At 38.3% G+C, this 22,817-nt stretch overlaps 1 protein-coding gene across 2 annotated transcripts in view; it reads left to right on the forward strand.

The window, feature by feature from the left end:
• LOC128653902 (merlin) overlaps positions 1-22,817 on the forward strand; it is a 207,576-nt gene that overhangs the window by 179,676 nt on the left and 5,083 nt on the right. For both annotated transcript variants that reach the window (XM_053707462.1, XM_053707463.1), the window contains 2 exons: positions 2,989-3,136; positions 15,978-16,157. In XM_053707462.1, coding sequence (XP_053563437.1) covers positions 2,989-3,136; positions 15,978-16,157 — 328 coding nt within the window. The remainder of the gene's footprint in view (positions 1-2,988; positions 3,137-15,977; positions 16,158-22,817) is intronic.

The raw sequence follows: 22,817 nt of genomic DNA on the forward strand, positions 1-22,817 counted from the left end.
TGGGAACCACAAACAGATTTGAATAAAAACCCTGTCCTTGTTCCGTCCGCGGAACTGGATTGATCACTCCCATTACTAGGAGGTCTTGCACACAGCGTAGGAATGCCTCTTTCTTTATCTGATTTGCAGATAACCTTGAAAGATGAAATCTCCCTTGTGGAGGGGAAGCTTTGAAGTCCAGAAGATATCCCTGAGATATGATCTCCAACGCCCAGGGATCCTGAACATCTCTTGCCCACGCCTGGGCGAAGAGAAAAAGTCTGCCCCCTACTAGATCCGTCGCCGTATAGGGGGCCGTTCCTTCATGCTGTCTTAGAGGCAGCAGCAGGCTTTCTGGCCTGCTTGCCTTTGTTCCAGAACTGGTTAGGTTTCCAGGCCTGCTTAGATTGAGCAAAAGTTCCCTCTTGTCTTGAAGCGGAGGAAGTTGATGCTGCACCTGCCTTGGAATTTCGAAAGGCACGAAAATTAGACTGTTTGGCCTTTGATTTGGCCCTGTCCTGAGGAAGGGTATGACCCTTACCTCCAGTAATGTCAGCAATAATTTCTTTCAAACCAGGCCCGAATAAGGTCTGCCCCTTGAAAGGAATGTTAAGTAATTTAGACTTTGAAGTCACATCAGCTGACCAGGATTTGAGCCATAGCGCCCTACGCGACTGGATGGCGAATCCGGAATTCTTAGCCGTTAGTTTAGTCAAATGAACAATGGCATCAGAAACAAATGAGTTAGCTAGCTTAAGAGTTCTAAGCTTGTCAACAATTTCAGTCAATGGAGCTGTATGGATGGCCTCTTCCAGGGCCTCAAACCAGAATGCCACCGCAGCAGTGACAGACGCAATGCATGCAAGGGGCTGTAAAATAAAACCTTGTTGAATAAACATTTTCTTAAGGTAACCCTCTAATTTTTTATCCATTGGATCTGAAAAAGCACAACTGTCCTCAACCGGGATAGTGGTACGCTTTGCTAAAGTAGAAACTGCTCCCTCCACCTTAGGGACAGTCTGCCATAAGTCCCGTGTAGTGGCATCTATTGGAAACATTTTTCTAAATATAGGAGGTGGGGAAAAAGGCACACCGGGCCTATCCCACTCCTTACTAATAATTTCTGTAAGCCTTTTAGGTATTGGAAAAACATCAGTACTCACCGGCACTGCATAGTATTTATCCAGCCTACACAATTTCTCTGGCACTGCAATTGTGTCACAGTCATTCAGAGCAGCTAATACCTCCCCAAGCAATACACGGAGGTTCTCAAGCTTAAATTTAAAATTAGAAATCTCTGAATCAGGTCTCCTTGAATCAGAGACGTCACCCACAGACTGAAGCTCTCCATCCTCAGGTTCTGCATATTGTGACGCAGTATCAGACATGGCTCTTACAGCATCTACGCGCTCTGTATCTCGTCTAACCCCAGAGCTATCGCGCTTGCCTCTCAATTCAGGCAATCTGGATAATACCTCTGACAGGGTATTATTCATGATTGCAGCCATGTCCTACAAAGTAATCGCTATGGGCGTCCCTGATGTACTTGGCGCCATATTAGCGTGCGTCCCTTGAGCGGGAGGCGAAGGGTCCGACACGTGGGGAGAGTTAGTCGGCATAACTTCCCCCTCGACAGACCCCTCTGGTGACAATTCTTTTATAGATAAAGACTGATCTTTACTGTTTAAGGTGAAATCAATACATTTAGTACACATTCTCCTATGGGGCTCCACCATGGCTTTTAAACATAATGAACAAGTATCCTCTGTTTCAGACATGTTTGTACAGACTAGCAATGAGACTAGCAAGCTTGGAAAACACTTTAAAGCAAGTTAACAAGCAATATAAAAAACGTTACTGTGCCTTTAAGAGAAACAAATTTTGACAAAATTTGAAATAACAGTGAAAAAAGGCAGTTACACTAACAAAATTTTTACAGTGTATGTAACAAGTCAGCAGAGCATTGCACCCACTTGCAAATGGATTATTAACCCCCTAATAACAAAAACAGAATAATAAATGACAAAAACGTTTTTTAAACACAGTCACAACAACTGCCACAGTCTACTGTGATTGTTACCCTCCTCAAACACGACTTTGAAGCCTTTTGAGCCCTTCAGAGATGTCCTGTATCATGCAGAGGGAAGCTGAATGTCTCTGTCAGTATTTTTATCTGCACAGAAAAGCACTAAAATAGGCCCTCTAAAATAGGCCCTTCCCACTCATATTGCAACAGTGGAAAGCTTCAGGAAACTGTCTCTAGGCAGAAATCAAACCAGCCATGTGGAAAAAAACTAGGCCCCAATAAGTTTTGTCACCAAACATATATAAAAACGATTAACATGCCAGCAAACTTTTTATATTACATTTTTATAAGAGTATGCATCTCTATTAATAAGCCTGATACCAGTAGCTATTACTGCATTTAAGGCTTTACTTACATTAATCCGGTATAAGCAGCATTTTTTAGCAAATTCCATCCCTAGAAAAATATTAACTGCACATACCTTATTGCAGGAAAACCTGCACGCCATTCCCTCTCTGAAGTTACCTCACTCCTCAGAATATGTGAGAACAGCCATGGATCTTAGTTACTTCTGCTAAGATCATAGAAAATGCAGGCAGATTCTTCTTCTAAATACTGCCTGAGATAAACAGCACACTCCGGTACCATTTAAAAATAACAAACTTTTGATTGAAGAAATAAACTAAGTATAAAACACCACTCTCCTCTTACGACCTCCATCTTTGTTGAGGGTTGCAAGAGAATGACTGGATATGGCAGTTAGGGGAGGAGCTATATAGCAGCTCTGCTGTGGGTGATCCTCTTGCAACTTCCTGTTGGGAAGGAGAATATCCCATAAGTAATGGATGATCCGAGGACTGGATACACTTAACAAGAGAAAAGTGAGGAGAGTATTATTGTTAAGTAATTGTAATGTTATATTTGTTCTAAATTTTTGGTTGATACAACAGTTTTTCTTATTCTGTAAAACCCTTTCTCTGTAGGTTGGATTATCTGGAAAAGAGTAAACAGCTAGAAAGCCAAATAAATGAGCTGAAGTTAGAAATCCAGTCTCTGAAGCAGGATGATAGGCAGCTCAGTCTCCTCTCATTGTGGAATGGTACACTCAGATCTCAGGAAAACCTATGTGGTGTAAGTGTAAGACTTTTATACTATATTTCTACATATGTAAGATAATACATTTTTACTTATATTAGTGCTTCATTGTGTGCTGTTTAGACTTTATGCTTATATTCCCATCAGTAAAAAGATTTACCATTATACAAGTTCACTGGACTGTGCATATCCTTCATAAAGATAAGATTCTGTAGAACAGGAAATCTCCTCCTTGTGCAAACTCCGGGTTAAAAACAGAACAAAATATTTGCAAGAAAAACCATGACATGCCATTCTTGTATCTGCTGTTTACTAAAGGATAGTAGTTACTAATAATTGTTTTATAAAGTTGTATATGTGTGCCCCTTTACGTGCGTAAGTACTGCATTATATATATATATATATATTATATATATATATATACTGTATATATATTCATATACCTGCTGTGCCCTTCACCAACTACTGACAACTTTTTCTATGCCACTCACATTATTAATTATTAATTATTAATTACATCAGCCATCAGCAAATTATTTTGAAGCCTACAGAGCTGCGTACAAATTTATGGTTATTAAACACACACATATTAACATATTTTCTGAAAATTTCCAGGGACACAGACCCAGACTTAGGTAAGGTCTCAGGGTCTGCTGTTCCTTCCTTAATGTTATTCTATAAGCCACCTTATTTGCCTAACCACCAGAAGTCCCTGAAAAACAAATTCCAAATTATATTTTAACAAAAATAAATCCCCACATTCTTAGTTCCAATTTTTTACTTCAGCCATTTTAACCTCAGTAAATTGTTTTAAATTATAATTTGCATATTCTAAAACATTGATCATTATTTCTTTAGTCCAATGAACACAAATGTGGTAATTGGACAACCCCTCATACTTCACTCATCTTCCTCACAAATTAACATCAAAGTGGCCAAATTAACATCAAAATTAACATCAAAGTGGCAGGTATTACAGTCAAAATTGTATATATAATTACACTCAAAAGTTTGATATAGTTCTTAGGACCGCAAAATACTTTAAGGCAGCAATAACACAAGTCAGTATTGTAAAAATCTTACTTACTCACTGGGCTCCCATTGCAAATGCTCTAGCACAATGACTGTTATTTGCACAAGGGAGAGCACTATGGTAACTATTAATATTGAATAAAGGGAGGGCACAGGAAATGTGTGAAATAGATCACTTTTATTGACAACTCTTGCTAAACAAAGTAATGATTATACATTAGGCAATACTTAGCTTTGATTGTTAATGGCTTGTTAGTTGCTAAAGATGGCATACACTGGCAGGGAAGAAGATTACAGTCATCACATACAGGAGTAACTCCATCTTATCAGGTGACAAACACTTTGTAGAAGATGTTCAGCTTAGTCTCATCTCAACAGGAAGAGTGTAGGTTCAACGCTGGGATGATACCCAAAAGCAATACTGAACCAAACTTTCAGTTTGCATCTCTCTATCCCTGCATGGTGTCAGAGAGACAGTTGTGGTTTGTCCAAAGCTCTTTTAACCCCTTCCACAGAATCACAGATCAAACTTTTTATTACATTACTGTGAACAATATATTAACACGCAGTGACATCGCTACTTTCCTGCCAGTTGTTTAAAAACATTATATTAATTAGTCATAATAAAGTTAGTTTCTCATAGTGCTATGCAATACAGAAAAACAGTTTATGTTGTGCACAAAGCAGGAATGTAAACAAAGCCTTATTTCCAGGGCTTTAGCTGGCCTCGAATTATATGTGTTCTCTAAAAGCAACGTTTTAATATGAAGTGCATGGAATCATGAAACGTTTCCATTCTCTTACAACTGTTACGTGCAAGCCAAACTTGCATTCAGTCCACTTGTCAATTCATCCTCCTCAGTGTAATAAACTTAACTGTCCCATACCCATACTGGTGCGTTGATCCAAACGGCATCTCCTTCAAGGATTGACCTCTGAATTTTTTACGGCCATTTCAGCCTCCAGTATAATTATGAATAAATAGTCCCTGGCATGACGATTGAGCAGTACAGTAGCCCACCTCTAACCACTGCTCACAACACTCACAGACATTTTTAAATCTTAGGCTGCTGCCCAAGCCAGGGCTCACTTGCATCATGGCTGCTTACCATCTCTATCCAATTCAATGAGGGATTTCACAATGATACCAAAATAAGCACACACTGGCTGAAAGATTTAAACAACTTGCAAAGTAACCATTGTTAATGGAGTATCCAATATCAATTAAACAGCATGAAACAACATCGACAACAGGCAACGCTGTATTGATATGTAGAATAAAACTGCTACGCCAGCCAAAGTAACAATTTAGTTGACACTGAATTTAACTGTGTGCAGTAACGCTGTACTCATAACAAAGTAACAAGTTCACTTGTAAAGCACAGTTGTAACAGCAATAAAAGGCAGGTAGTAAGCTGGTTCATATCTTATTTGCATAAGCGTATACCTGGCAAGCGTACAAGGTAACTGGTGGCCTGTCTCTCGTATTGCCTCACCACTGTGTAGTGGGTACCGAGCTCCAGATGCAGAAAGATGCCTGTAGCCAACCGGGCTCAGTAGATTGGCGCCTCATTCAGAAAGGTCATGTGACCCAATGGAAGATGCTGCCTCGTAATTCCTCTGTCGGCACTGTAGCGGATTGCAAGGGGAGTATCCCAAACTCCTTACAAAGCAGTTTCACGAATGAACAGAAATCCACTATAAGCTGAAATCAAACCTGATGCAGAGGCGGGCAGTCTGTCAGGAGCTCAACCTGCTTATACTGGCTCAATAAACTATGAAAAAAAGAATGTAGACAACTTAAAAGGACAGAAGCGCCACATGGCCCAATATTGTTTGATAAATAGAAACAAATATCAGTGTAATGACACACTCACATTTGGTGAGCCACCCCTAGTGGTGTAGAAGAAGCAGCCTGGGATCATATACAGTCACCCAGTAGACAATATGGCCTAGTATTGTATAGACAAATAATAACAGCAGTGTGTGGTAATGGATGTACTCACATTTGAAATAGCACCTCCCTTGGTGCCCTAGAGGCAAACTGGAATCAAACAGTCACCCAGTAGACTGATATCCGGTAAGACAGGATCTCCCAGTAGTCCAGAAAGGAGCCTATGTGAAGTAAAAAGGTCTGGCAGCACTTGCTAAAAATTTCACAGGTAAGTTTTTATTTATTTTAAGATAGGGATATTGTAATTTTAATTTAAAGTTAGGAGTTTGTTAGGTTTAGGGGTTAATAGTTTAATTTAGTTTTTTGCGATGTGGGGGGCTGGTGGTTTAAGGGTTAATAGGTTTATTTAGTGGCGGTGATGTGGGAGGCCAGAGGTTTAGGGGTTAATTACTTTATTTAGTGACGGCGATGTCGGAGAGCAGTGGAATAGGGGTTAATAGCTTTATTATAGTGTCAGCGATGTTGGGGTGCGGGGGAATAGGAGTTAATAACTTTATTATAGTGGTAGCGATGTCGGGGAGTGGCAGAATAGGGGTTAATAACGTTTATTAGTGGCGGTGTTGGGAGCATCAGATTAGGGGTTAATAAGTTTTAAATAGTGTTTGCGATGCGGGAGGGCAACGAAATAGGGGTTAATAGGTAGTTTATGGGTGTTAGTGTACTTTGTAACATTTTAGTTATGAGTTTTGTGAAACATTTTTGTTGCGCAAAACTCATAACTACTGGTCTCAGATAGCGGAACAGATTGTGTTGATATAGGCTGGAATGCAAGCATTTTAGCCTCACCGCACAACCTGTAATACCGGCGCTATGGAAATCCGCGTCATTTTTTTAGTGCAGGATTGACATTGCGTTACAGGCTAAAATGCTTGCGGTATAGCTATACCGACAAGACTCGTAATGGCTGCGTTACTGTTTTTACGCTGATCCAGTACGTTCCCTGACAGTATAAAGGTTTGAACCAATCTCCACCCCTCCTCTTATGTACTAATTTTTCAATTGCCATCAATTTAAGTGTGGTCACCTGCTTATTATTATTATTATTATTATTATTATCGGTTATTTGTAGAGCGCCAAAAAGATTACGAAGTGCTATAAACATAGGCGGAATACAAGGAAACATTTATAGGGATCAGATGGGTAGAGGGCCCTGCCAAGAGTTGCACTGTTGTAGTCAGCTCTAAAGAAGGTGATCTACAAACAGCATGAGGCCTAGTTATCAACGTGTCAACTTTCCTGCCTTCGCCGGCCCAATACGCCCGCCTAAGCTCGCCTACCTTCGCCGCCGCAGACCTGAAAAAATTTGCCTAAGTTATCAATAAATCTGTCAAAAAGCCGCGCACCAAGTACGGGGCGATGAGCAGCGGACTGTGAGAGTTATCACTCATCCGATCTCGCTGCTCTTCGGCTTTTTTACAGCTTTATTGCTAGCCTGTCACTAAGCACCCACACTAACTACACTGTTCTACCCCCTATACCGGCGCCCCCGGAGCCTCCCGCAACTCAATAAAGTTAGTAACCCCTAAATCGCCGCTCCTAGACCCCGCCGCAACTCTTATAAATGTATTAACCCCTAAACCGCCGCTCCCGGACACCGCCGCAACCTACATTATACCTAGTAACCCCTATCCTGCCCCCCCTATACCGCCGCCCTCTATAATAAAGTTATTAACCCCTATCCTGCTGATCCCGCACCTCGCCGCAACTAAATAAATAGTTTAACCCCTAAACTGCCGCTCCCGGACCCCGCCGCAACCTATATTAAACTTATTAACCCCTAATATGCCCCCCCTACACCGTCGCCACCTATAATACATTTATTAACCCCTATCCTGCCCCCCCTACATCGCCGCCACTGTAATAAATTTATTAACCCCTAAACCTAAGTCTAACACTAACCCTAACACCCCCCCTAACTTAAATATTAATTAAATAAATCTAAATAATATTTCTATTATTAACTAAATTAATCCTATTTAAAACTAAATACTTACCTTTAAAATAAACCCTAATATAGCTACAATATAAATAATAATTATATTGTAGCTATCTTAGGATTTATTTTTATTTTACAGGTAACTTTCAATTTATTTTAACTAGGTACAATAGCTATTAAATAGTTATTAACTATTTAATAGCTACCTAGCTAAAATAAATAGAAATTTACCTGTAAAATAAAAACTAACCTAAGTTACAATTACACCTAACACTATACTATACTTTAATAAATTATTCCTATTTAAAACTAAATACTTACCTGTAAAATAAACCCTAAGATAGCTACAATGTAATTAATAATTACATTGTAGCTATTTTAGGATTTATATTTATTTTACAGGTAACTTTGTATTTATTTTAGCTAGTTAGAATAGTTATTAAATAGTTATTAACTATTTAATAACTACCTAGCTAAAAGAAATACAAAATTACCTGTAAAATAAATCCTAACCTAAGTTACAATTAAACCTAACACTACACTATCATTACATTAATTAAATAAATTAACTACAAATAACTACAATTAAATACAATTAAATAAACTAACTAAAGTACAAAAAATAAAAATAGCTAAGTTACAAAAAATAAAAAAAATAAGTTACAACAATGTTAAGCTAATTACACCTAATCTAAGCCCCCTAATAAAATAACAAAGCCCCATAAAATAAAAAAATTCCCTACCCTATTCTACATTAAAAAAGTTCAAAGCTCTTTTACCTTACCAGCCCTTAAAAGGGCCTTTTGTGGGGCATGCCCCAAAGAAAACTGCTCTTTTGCCTGTAAAAGAAAAATACAAACCCCCCCCCAACATTAAAACCCACCACCCACATACCCCTAATCTAACCCAAACCCCCCTTAAAAAAAAGATTAGGGGTATGTGGGTGGTGGGTTTTAATGTTGGGGGGGTTTGTATTTTTCTTTTACAGGCAAAAGAGCAGTTTTCTTTGGGGAATGCCCCACAAAAGGCCCTTTTAAGGGCTGGTAAGGTAAAAGAGCATTGAACTTTTTAAATGTAGAATAGGGTAGGGATTTTTTTTATTTTGGGGGGCTTTGTTATTTTATTAGGGGGCTTAGATTAGGTGTAATTAGCTTAAAATTGTTGTAATATTTTTTTAAATGTTTGTAACTTATTTTTTTTATTTTTTGTAACATAGCTTTTTTTATTTTTTGTACTTTAGTTAGTTTATGTAATTGTATTTAATTGTAGTTATTTGTAGTTAATTTATTTTATTAATGTAATGATAGTGTAGTGTTAGGTTTAATTGTAACTTAGGTTAGGATTTATTTTACAGGTAATTTTGTATTTCTTTTAGCTAGGTAGTTATTAAATAGTTAATAACTATTTAATAACTATTCTAACTAGCTAAAATAAATACAAAGTTACCTGTAAAATAAATATAAATCCTAAAATAGCTACAAAGTAATTATTAATTACATTGTAGCTATCTTAGGGTTTATTTTACAGGTATTTAGTTTTAAATATAAATAATTTATTAAAGTATAGTGTAGTGTTAGGTGTAATTGTAACTTAGGTTAGGATTTATTTTACAGGTAAATTTCAGTTTATTTTAGCTAGGTAAGCTATTAAATAGTTAATAACTATTTAATGGCTATTGTACCTAGTTAAAATAAATTGAAATTTGCCTGTAAAATAAAAATAAATCCTAAAATAGCTACAATATAATTATTATTTATATTGTAGCTATATTAGGGTTTATTTTAAAGGTAAGTATTTAGTTTTAAATAGGATTCATTTAGTTAATAATAGAAATATTATTTAGATTTATTTAATTAATATTTAAGTTAGGGGGTGTTAGGGTTAGGGTTAGACTTAGGTTTAGGGGTTAATAAATTTATTACAGTGGCGGCGGTGTAGGGGGGGCAGGATAGGGGTTAATAAATGTATTATAGGTGTAGGGGGGCAGATTAGGGGTTAATAAGTTTAATATAGGTTGCGGTGGGGTCCGGGAGCGGGTTAAACTATTTATTTAGTTGCAGCGAGGTCCGGGATCGGCAGGATAGGGGTTAATAACTTTATTATAGAGGGCGGCGGTATAGGGGGGGCAGGATAGGGGTTACTAGGTATAATATAGGTTGCGGCGGTGTCCGGGAGCAGCGGTTTAGAGGTTAATACATTTATTATAGTTGCGGCGGGGTCAAGGAGCGGCGGTTTAGGGGTTAATATGTATAGAGTAGCTTGCGGTGGGCTCCGGGAGCGGCGGTTTAGGGGTTAATCAGTTTATTATAGCTTGCGGTGGGCTCCGGGAGTGGCGGTTTAGGGGGTAATAACTTTATTTAGTTGCGGCGGTGTAGGGGGGGACAGCTTAGGGGTGTTTAGACTCGGGGTACATGTTAGGGTGTTAGGTGTAGACATTTCCCATAGAAATCAATGGGATGTCTGGCAGCAGCGAACTTGTACTTTCGCTATGGTCATACTCCCATTGATTCCTATGGGATCCACCACCTCCGGGGCGGCGGATTTAAAACCAGGTACGCTGGGCCGGAAAAGTGCCGAGCGTACCTGCTAGTTTTTTGATAACTAGCAAAAGTAGTCAGATTGTGTGGCACTTGTGTGCGGAACCTCTGGAGTGACGTAAGAATCGATCTGTGTCGGACTGAGTCCGGCGGATCGAAGCTTACGTCACTAAATTCTACTTTTGCCGGTCTCTAGCCTTTGATAACTAAGGCGAATCAGCCTCGCCACAAATACGCTGCGGAATTCCAGCGTATTTGAGGTTGACGGCTTGATAACTACCCCCCCATGGCTCTTAGGCTTACATGCTAAGGGGGTTCAAGGGGATAGCAATGGAAGAGAGGAAACGGTATAAAGAAAGGTTAGTGTATGTTGTATGCATCCCTGAACATTAGAGTCTTTAGGGAGAGCTTGAAGTTTTCAAAACTAGGGGAGAGTCTTGTGGAGCGAGGCAGAGAGTTCCACAAGATGGGAGCCAGTCTGGAGAAGTCCTGTTAGCAGTAGTGTGAGGAGGTAACAAGAGAGGAGGAGCGTGGGAGGTCATGAGCAGAGCGAAGGGGACGGGAGGGAGAGTATCTGGAGACAAGATCTGAGATATAGGGGGGAGCAGTGCAGTTGAGGGCTTTGTATGTCAGAGTGAGAATTTTGAGTTTAATCCTGGAGGCAAGAGGAAACCAGTGAAGGGATTGGCAGAGAGGTGCAGCAGATGAAGAGCGACGTGTAAGGAAGAAGAGCCTGGCAGAGGCAATCATTATGGATTGTAAAGGAGCTAGGCAGCAGCTGGGGAGACCAGAGAGGACAGAGTTGCAGTAATCAAGGTGGGAAAGGATGAGAGAGTGGATTAAAATCTTAGTTGTGTAAGGAAATGACTAATTTTAGAGATGTTTTTAAGGTGGAAGTGGCAGGATTTAGCCAAAGACTGAATGTGAGTAGTGAAAGAAAGATCTGAGTTAAGTGTGACCCTAAGACATCGGGCATGCGGGGTAGGGGTAATGATGGAGTTGTCAACAGTTATAGAGAGATTGGGGGTGGAGATGTTGGAAGAAGGAAGGACAATATGGAGCTCAGTTTTGGAGAGATTTAGCTTGAGGTAGTGAGAGGACATCCAGGACGATATGTGAGAAAGACAGTTAGTGACACAGGTTAGCAAGGAAGGAGATAGGTTTGGTGCAGAGAAGTAGATTTGGGTGTCGTCGACATACAAATGATATTGGAACCCATGTTGTTGTACAAAATGTTACACAAAAGGTGTGATAGAATTGCCTATGTAAATAGATGAAATACAAATATGTGAACAGTCTTCCCTGGTGGTTAGCCCCTTCACAAAGTTGGAAAGCAGCACACAATTTCTTTGTTGAGGGGCACACAATACAGAACTTGCCAAGTCCACTTATTCAATCTGTAACAAAGAAATTTCAGCCTCCAAGTTTGGCATAAAAAGACCTTTATTTTACACATGGGCCAGAGCAAACAATACCACGTTTTCACAAAGTTGGAAAACAGCACACAATTTCTTTGTTGAGGGGCACGGAATACAGAACTTGCCAAGTCCACTTATTCAATCTGTAACATAGAAATTCCAGCCTCCAAGTTTGGCATAAAAAGACCTTTATTTTTCACATGGGGTCCAGAGCAAACAATACCACGTTTGGCCCTTAGTCATGTATACTTGATTATACACAGGTTTGTGCTTTTTATACTCTCACCTGTTACCATGGGAACATATCAGACTCAATAATGATGTTTTGTGGATGTAAAATAATACTACATCTCTTAGTAATTTCTCAAAATGATTCCATGGGCATAATCGTAGTATATGTATTAACATTAAACCACTTAAAAAACCTATATATACAATTAAAAAAGGAGATCATAGCACTTAGCAGCAGGGTACCTACAAAACAAATAAAAAGAGCAATATCTAGTAAACTTGTAATATCAGAAGAACCCCCCCCCCCCAGAAAAAAAACAGAAAATCAGTTCAAAGAAATAGACTCCAGTCATAGTCTTTGTTCAGACATTTTGGGGTAAGGGATTCCAATTTATAGATCCAGAACATTCCTCTGATTTTTAATAAATGTTCTCTATCCCCTCCCCTCCTAGGTATAACAATCCTCTCTATGATCTGGAATCTCAACTGACATATTATGACCCATAGAGAGGAAGTGAGAGGATACAGGTGCATCTTTATTATTTGTCTGATGTTAGATTTATGTTCCGTCATCCTCTCCCTTACCTCTCTAGAGGTCTCACCCACATAAATTAATCCACATGTACACTTAATTAAATAAATGATGAATGTGGATCTACATGTCAAATAATCTCTTATTTGGAATTTCTTCTCATTTATTGGATGGTGAAAATGTTTCCCTTTTATCATAGAACTGCAATGATTAATTTATGTGGGCGAGACCTCTAGAGAGGTAAGGGAGAGGATGACGGAACATAAATCTAACATCAGACGAAAGAATAAAGATGCATCCGTATCCTTTCACTTCCTCTCTATGGGTCATAATATAAGTCTGTTGAGATTCCAGATCATAGAGAGGATTGTTAGACCTAGGAGGGGAGGGGATAGAGAACATTTATTAAAAACCAGAGAAATGTTCTGGATCTATAAATTGGAATCCCTTACCCCTAAAGTTCTAAACAAAGACTATGACTGAAGTCTATTTCTTTGAACTGATTTTCTGTATTTTCGGGTTTTTTTTTATGATATGACAAGTTTATTGATTATTGCTCTTTAAATTTGTAGGGACCCTGCTGCTAAGTGCTATGATCTCCTTTTTTAATTGTATATACAGGTTTTTTAAGTGGTTTTATGTTAATACATATACTAAGATTATGCCCATGGGATAATTTAGAGGAATTACAAAGAGATGTAGTATTATTTCACATCCACAAGATGTCATTATTGAGTCTGAAATGCTCCCATGGTAACAGGTAACAGGTGAGAGTGTAAAAAGTACAAACCTCTGTATAATCAAGTATACATGACTAAGGGCCTAGTAAAGGCCTGAAATGTTGTATTGTTTGCTCTGGACCCCATGTGAAAAATAAAGGTATTTTTATGCCAAACTTGGAGGCTGGTAGTAAGCCCCACATGCTGAAGATTACATGATGTCTACTGCAATAAATGAATAGCACAAGTAGATCTACAGTTTACCAATAATTTACCATAAAACTTTCTCCTGCTGTTGTCACCCTAAAAGTAGAGACAACTATCATAAACTCACAAGCTCTAAATTGTTGCACCCTTAAAATACAACCAAGAAAATAAACTATTGCATTTTCGAACTCTTAATTTTGAGGGTGACAGGATGTTTACCAATGGAACTATTCCTCCTAAAGGAGCATATACACCCTGCCTGAACCAAATACTCTAGTTTATCATGCATAGCTAAAAGTGCAAAATGCCTGCATATGATCTTACAAATTTCATTATGCCATGCAAAATACGCAGTCACAAAGTACAGTACCTAAATTGTCTCTTAGTGGCTGGACAATCTATGAGGAAGGAATGCCTCTCTATAGCTACCACTCCCTTTTTAGCTCTCTGAACTATATTATCCAGGTAACCCCTTTCTCTACGCTACACAGCTAGAAGATCAGTGTGATATCTATATTGTTCTTTATCAGTGCAATTTCTTTTGAGCCTAATTAATTGGCCCTTGGCTACTGCACGTGGCACATGTCTGTAGTGACAGCTTTTGGCATGCAAAGGGCTGTTATTTGAAATAGGTTTCCTGTATACTTCTGACTTAGCCTATACCTGAGATCCTGCTGTAAGCATCAAGTATGTGCTTCTGACACCCTAGTGACTGCTTGCACTAGCTGATTTGTTATAGTGTACCCCCTGCTCCTTGCTTATTTCCATTTCCAGAAAACTCCATTACTTTCTAAGGTGTGTTTAACAAAACATGAAGATGTGTTCAGAGCTAAACACAGCCTTGTACTAAGATGTATTCCAAAAGGAGGAGGGGAATTGTGTGCAAGTGAAGCTGTGATTCTAGAAGTGACTAGAAAGGGAAGTGAGCCAAATACATCCATGTGGTAAATAGATCAGCCATATTGGCTATATTCTCTATCACTGAATGTTTACTAAGAACCTTAAACATAGTTAAGTATTTTATTAATAAGTACTTGTCTGACATTTTGTTGACAGTAAATGTTATGAATATGGTGTAAGCAATACACATTTTATTACACAGCAAAGTGCAGCTAATTCAGTTTTTGAGGCAGTCTCACCAATCTACTAGTAACTAGAGGGTTGGGTCTCTTTCAAGCCCATCTGATTGGTAATTAATATTGATTTCATCCTTCATGGATGGGGAGTGATATGAAGATCTTCTAGGAGACACTCCCCTTGTATATCAATATACTGGAGTTATGAAAAATATACAACACTGGAGTTTCCTATCATACATGCAAGTGTCACAGACATTCCATGGAACAAAGCCTCTTAATTCATCACCAGTTACATCTACTATTCTAGATGTTTAATGTTTTTTTATTAGACTACAATTCATTGTGAATAATCTACTTTTGAGGTCTCCAGACTGGTAGAAATTAAATGTAGGTTAGTTCCTGGCCAACTATTGGACCACTCTGTAAAATATGCCAATGTATCCTAATGACCATCACTTTCCATTTATAAAATGTACATAATATTCTCAGGTCATTATCCATCTTTATTTGGCCACTAAAATATATATATTTCATATATACTTTTTTTTTTTTACAATATTATCATATCCTATCCTATGACACTGATACAACGCATGGTAGCATCATTCTCACGATTCTGCCTGGTTGTCAGGCAGTGTGGCAACTATACCCAGTACTGTCTTCTTTTGTACTTCACCTGTGCACACATGGTAATTAAGAGATGGCACACCACCCTCAAGAGAATGATAGCTCAGGGATAGTAAGGTAGAGATCTGCAGGATGATGGTCTGATCTGACATCTGATGTGAGTATCAGGATGTCAGATAGGCTAGAGGGCCAGGAATATGATGTGTTATGAGCATAGGACTGACAATCGGGATGCAGCACTAGGTGTCTTATCTTAGATTGGTATGTGGTTAACAGAGGGGCTGTGGGACCAGGGTTCTTATCTGTTATTTGTTCTTATCAATTACTAGTAATACTACTACTAATGATGATAATAATATTTGTTTTTCATTAATTACCAAACCAGATAAAACAATAAGGTTGACGCACCATATCACCTCATAGAATTACATATGCACTCATAATAGGTTGGCAACCCATGCAACAGAATTTATGTTGTCACTTGGAATAAATCATTTTCTATAAAGTATTTTGTTATATGCAAAGTACATTAATATTTATATAAAGTATATTTTTGTTATATGCAAAGTACATTAATATTGAACTGAAGTCTCTTGTTTTTAAAGGGCACACTTTGGATGCAGACACATGAAAAAGATTGCTTAAGTCCTTACTTAAGTTCTTCAGTGAGCACAATCCATACTTTTCCAGATAATGAAAGGAGTTCCTATAGCACTCTCAATAGACCATCACATATGATGGGAAGTTACAGCCTGGGTAGAGGAAGCAGAACAAATTCTAGACAGGTAAAAAAAAGCTAATTACTTTTATTACAGTAGTATAGAAATTGTATGACTTGCTGTTTTTGCATTTTGTTATATTATGCATTTTAACAATTGTTAAATTTCGCACATGTAAAAAGATTGCATAGTATTTAACAATATGTTAAAGGGACAGGCTCTGTATATGTGTGTAATCTATCTATCTATCCATCCACTAGGGTTCAAAATTCTGAATATACCTTTTAGTTTTATTTAATAATTTATTAAAAAGTAGTAAGGTATTGTATTGTAATTAGTTTATACTTATTTATCAATAATGCATTAACATGGGACAAATATTATTTTTTTATTGTTTTGTTAATTCCACCCCACTCACCATTTGTGTAAACATTTTTAAAATTGTTGTGACACTATACTTTTAATACAAATGGTAACATTCTAGCACGTGAGTTGTATTTGTCTTTTAATATTTGTCTTTTAATGATTAATACCTTATATGTGAGTACTCATGTTAAGGCCTTTAAACAAAGACATTAGTTGACATTTGTAATGATGTCAAAGGAGCTTAGTGAAGGGATTTGAGGGGATGTTGTTCTCCTGTGTGCAGAAAAACACCCACAGTGCCTAACTAAATTGAAGGTGGCAGTACAAACCAAATAATTTTTATCCAAAATAAGACCAGACAGATCCAAAGTTATGACACCAACAGATGCCTACTATATCAAGCTAACATAATTACAGAAAATATATAATATAGATATGCATCAACAATTCAAGCCCATATACAACAGAAAAGTCCTAGTCCAGTAAGCAAAAGTAAAGTCAAAAGAAGAATGGCAAAGTGCAGTCTTCAAGTGAGAGTATTGGTCATTGAACACTTTACAAAAAAAAAAAGAAGAAAAAAAACATTGGCCAAACAAAACAGAAATTTCATAACAAAAGAATGGAAAAACATCCTGTTTTCTGTCAGAATTTGAACATGTTGGTTGTAATTGCAAAGGTTAAGTGAAGAGAAGGAAGAAGGAGAGGCTAACATCAAAGTATGCAAACCCTACAATTCAATATGGTGCAAGACAAGAAGTATTCAGGTGTGAGGATGCATTGTCTATTCTGGAGTTGGTGACTTGTACAAGATCAACTACAAATTGACCAAAAATAAATACCACCCTATTCTGCAGAGGCATGCCATCTCTTCTGGCTTAAAGTTGTGTTGAAGAAGATTCATTTACCAGCTTGGCAGCAATCTTAAACAGATGTGAATACTGTGCCAGACTTATCTGAAGTCCAAATAAGAACAAGGAGTGCTAGTTTGCATGACTTTCTCTCCACAAGCACAATACCTCAACCCCACTGAACATCTTTGGGAACATTTGAAAATGGAAAAGGCAAAAACACACTGTGACATCCCGAGGGCTCTAAAGGAGTGCTGGAATTACGTAGATTGTGAAATTCTATAAAAATGGCGGTCATACCAAACAATAGTCATACCTCGTGGGTAAATATTGGAATATCTACAATAGGAAAAAAAAACAACAACACAGAAAAGAGCTTTTGCAACCACAAACTCAAAATTGTCAGCAACAAGGGTACCAATCTCAAGAAGCCATATGCTTGAAGAAATGGAAAGAAGGTTTATAATCTGAATAGATGGCAAACACAAAGTAACATGCCCTTGAGCCAAATGATAATAATGGGAAAGCAAAAAGCATCTTGACACACATTCAAGTGGAGATAGATGATACATCATACACACTACTTCTAGCAGAAAGTATTTTGATACATTTTAAAATCTCAGAAATCTTGATAGCGTACATATCCATGGTGAAAAAGCTAGAGCAGATAAAAGGCAGCCCATGAGTTAAAAGGACATGAAACTAAATTTTTCTTTCAAGTTTCAGATAGAACATACAATTTTAAATAACTTTCTTATTCTATTATCAGATTTTCTTTGTACTCTTGGTATCTTTTATTGAAAAGCAAGGATGTAAGCTCAAAAGCATGCATGTGTCTGGATCACTATATAGCAGCAGTTTTGTAAGAATGTTATCCATTTGAAAGAACACTGGATGGCAGCACTACTTCCTGCCTGTCATGTAGTGCTCCAGACACCTACCTAGATAGCTCATCAACAAAAGATACCATGGGAACAAAGCAAATTTGATAATAGAAGTAATTTGAAAACTTTGTAAAAATTGTATGCTGTCAGAATCAAAAAAGAACATTTTGGGTTTCATATCCGTTTAAGTGCAACTTCTTAAGACAACATTGAGCATGGCAACAATCCGGAAGCTGTCTTTAATATTGATGAAACAGACCTTTTCTGGAATATGATTGCCTTCTTGTACTCTCTTCTCCTGGGAAGCAAATTCTGCATTTGGGTTTAATACTGACAAAGACTGTTTAACTCACTTGCTACGGGATAATACTAAAGTTGACTTTAAACTAAAGCCAATGTATTATTCTCAAATACCAAAAGCCATGAAATATGTCACAAAATAAAAAATGCCACTAATTTGGAAATCAAACAAAATGTATTGGGTGACACTTGATATTTTTCTAAACTGGTTTGTCTTACATTTTTGATTATCCAGGAAATGTCACTGTGAGGAACACGTTACTAAACGTTGCTAGTGCTTGACTTTATGCTGTTACCATGCTGTGTGCACTTTTGATAATTTAGACACTTCTTAAAATTGCATTTCTGTAGAAGTTGTGTAATTTCCTCCTAAAACCACTTAATTAATACAACCAATAAATGAGGGAGTAATATCTACTCTGTCTTCAGCATATTTATGAAATTCATACAGAAAATAGATGGTGAAGATAAACAATTCAGAATGCAATTTTGAAAACACTATAACGTTATGAATGCTGCTAATATCAAAGCAATCTGGAATTAAGTGACTCCAAAATGCTTAAACAGAGTGTGGAAGAAGATATGGCCAGATGTATGTAGCAACTTGGAGGAACCTAAGGATGAACTGGTCATCCATAACATTGTTGAACTGGCTAATGGAGCTGGACTGGAGGATGTCCAGGATCTCTTAGTCTTCTAACGTGGGTCTTAGTGATAAAATATAATTTATGCTTAACTGATAAATTATTTTCTTTCTTGGCAGTGAAAAAAAAAAATCCTATTCAAAACATATGGGAAATACTTCACCTGGCCACCAGGAGTAGGCAAAAACTCCCCAAACAAAGCATTAAATATCCCCCTCACTTCTCCTACTATCTAAATAGTTCAAGCCGAGAATAAGGAATGTAGAGAGATACAAGGGGAAAAGATGTGCCATAAGACTGCTGCCACTACACAAAATTAGGGCAGGTTCGTGGACACTCACTGCCAAGAAAGAAAATAATTTATCAGGTAAGCATAAATTATATTTTCTTTCTAATGGCAGTGAGAGTCCACAAAATCCGTTCATAACCTATGGGAAACCAATACCCAAGCTGTGGAGTCCATGAAAAATATAGGGAGGGAAAGATAGGGAAGGCAGTCCTAAGTACTAGGCACCACCACTTTAAAAACCTTTCTCCCAAAGATACCTCAGCTGAGGCAAAAACATCAAATCGGTAAAAGTTTGTGAAAGTATGTAACGAGGACCAATTAGCAGCCTTACATATCTGTTCAACTGAAGCCTCATTCTTGAAGGCCCAGGAAGAAGACACTGCACAAGGAAAATGTGCGGTAATCTGTGATGGAGGCTGCTGACCCACCTCTAAATAAGATATGTTAATCAAACTCCTGAGCCAGAAGGATAGGGAAGCTGTGGCTTTCTGACCCTTGCACTTACCAGAATACAAGATAAACAAGGAAGAAGAATGATGGAATTTCTTAGTAGCATGAAGGTAAAACTTTAAAGTTCTAACAACATCTAGATTATGCAAAAACCTCTCCTTGGAGGAAGAGGGATTAGGACAATGAGATGGAACAACAATTTCCTGATTAATATTTTGAGTGGAAATAACCTTAGGTAAAAACCCCATCTTTGTCTAAACGACAGCATTATCCAAATGGAACACTAGATAAGGCAGGTCACACTGGAGGGCAGACAATTCTGACACTCTATGAGCAGAGGAAATAGCTAACAGAAACAACACTTTCCAAGTTAGTAACTTAATATCAATAGAATGCATATGCTTAAAGGGACAGTATACTGTAAAATAGTTTTCCCTTAATGTGTTTAGAATTGCTTTTTTTACCAACTGCGGAGTAAAAAATGTATGAAAATTAGCTTTTCAAGGTTTATTTGTGAATATTAAAGCTCTGATTTTGTGTTTTGAAGCCACAACCTAATAAAATGGGTTGAGCTTGTAGGTATAATCAGATCTCATTACTGTATCACACTGTGTACATATACCTGCTTCTTTATCTTATATCTGTCTATAAAACAATCACCAGTACTTGGAGAGAACATTGGAAAATCAACATTTTATTACCTTATCTCTGCTATATCCTACTGGGAGTATAATTTCTTCTGTTGGCTGTGTTTACAAAGCTTATCTATAGCTGGGACCTGCGGCCACAAACTTTCAGAATAGGTGCGGATACCACATGCTAAATCAACTGTTTCAAATGCCAATATAAGGGTAAAGGATCTACTTGTAAACAATTTAATACACTCCAGCAGGTAAAGTGGATCATTGGGAACAAATTAAAGGGGAGAAATTTTTTGAGTAAACTGTCCCTTTAATCAGAGCCTGTTGAAGAACTCTAAGAACAAGATTAAGGCTCCATGGAGGAGCAATAGGTTTAATTCTAGCAACAGGTATAATTCTAGCAATAGCTTGAACTAACAACTGAACATCTGGCAAACTAGCCAACCTCTTATGCACCAAAACAGAAAGAGTAGAAATCTAACCTTTAAGAGAACTTACCGACAGGCTCTTCTCTAAACCATCTTGTAGAAACTGAAGTATATGCTGAGTCTTCACCTTGTGCCAAGGGAACCCACAGTCCCCACACAAAGACATATAAGCCCTCCACACCTTGTGGTAAATACTTCTGGTAACAGGCTTTCTAGCCTGAAGCAGAGTATCAATAACCTCCTCAGAGAATCCTCTCTGGGACAAAACTAAGCGTTCAATCTCCATGCAGTCAGCCTCAAAGAATCTAGATTCTGATAGAAAAACTGACCCTGCGCCAGAAGGTCCAGCCTCTGAGGTAGCCGCCATGGAGAAGCAGATGACATTCTCACAAGGTCTTCATACCAAGTCCTGCGTGGCCATGCAGGAGCTAACAGGATTGCTGGAATTCCCACTTGTTTGAATCGAGCTACTACTTGAGGGAGCAGAACAATTGGAGGAAAAAGAGACACCAGATTGAAGTGCCACAGAACTGCTAAAGCATCCACCAACTCCACTTGAGGATCTCTTGATCTCAACCTGTATCTTGGTAGTTTGGTATTGAGATGGGAAGCCATCAGATCTTTCTCTGGGCACCCCCTCCTGTGGGTGATCTTGCAAAACACCTCCTGGTTTAGCGACCATTCCCCTGAGTGCAGAGTCTGTCTGCTCAGAAAATCAGCTTCCCAATTGTCCACACCTGGAATGTGAATGGCTGATATTTGGCTTTGATAGGTCACTGCCCAATGCGGGATACAAGACACCTCCCATATCGTCAGAAACCTGCGAGTCTCACCCTGGTGATTGACATAGGCTACTGTAGTGATGTTGTGTAATTGAAATCGAATAAAACGGACTGAACGCAACTGGAGCCACCACTGAAGAGAGTTGAAGATGGCCCTCAGTTCCAGAATGTTGATTGGAAGAATCGCTTCCTCTGGGTGCCAAATACCCTAAGCACTCAGAGAACCCCACACAGTGCCCCAGCGTTTCAAACTTGCATCTGTTGTTAAGATCTCCCAGGATGGGCACAGGAAGCAAATGCCTTGGAGAATGGGTTCCCGAGACAGCCACAAGTAAAGAGACTCTCTTGTCTCTGGATCCAAAGCTATTACCTGAGATAGGTCTAAATTATTCCCATTCCATTGCCTGAGCATACATAACTATAGAGGTCTCAAATGAAAGCGAGCAAAAGGAATTGCGTCAGAAGCCGCAACCATAACACATACCACTGCCATGCATTTTGCCCCTGAAGGCCGAGGAGTGGATTTAAGTAGACGGCAGGCAGCCTGAAGCTTCTCCCTGCGTTGATCTGTAAGATAGACATGCATGCTGATAGAATCTATGATGCTCCTCAGAAAGCTCACAATCATGCTGGGGGTGAGAGAACTTTTTTTCCAGATTTAATTTCCAGCCATGAGTTGGAAGATACCAGAGTAACTTCTCTGTGTAAATTTGTGAAATGTCGCTAAATGTAAAGATGGTGCCTGAAGCAAGATGTCATCCAAGTATGGTGCCAACGCAATCCTCTGTAGTCTGACTACAGCAAGTAGGGCCCCAGAACTTTTGTAAAGATTCTGGGTGCCATAGCTAAACCAAATGGCAGAGCTATGAAATAGTAATGCTTGTCCAAGAAATCAAAATGTAGGTACTGGTGGTGATCTTGTGGATTTGAATGTGATGGTATGTGTCCTTCAGGTCTATGGTGGTCATGAATTGACACTCCTGCACAAGTGGAAGAATGGACCAATGGTCTCCATTTTGATGGAAGGTACACTCAATAATTTGTTGATGCACTTCTGTTCTAAGATGAGACAAAAGGTTTTATCCTTTTTGGGA

The sequence above is a fragment of the Bombina bombina genome, chromosome 3 (genome assembly GCF_027579735.1).
Source record: "Bombina bombina isolate aBomBom1 chromosome 3, aBomBom1.pri, whole genome shotgun sequence".
NCBI lineage: Eukaryota > Metazoa > Chordata > Amphibia > Anura > Bombinatoridae > Bombina > Bombina bombina.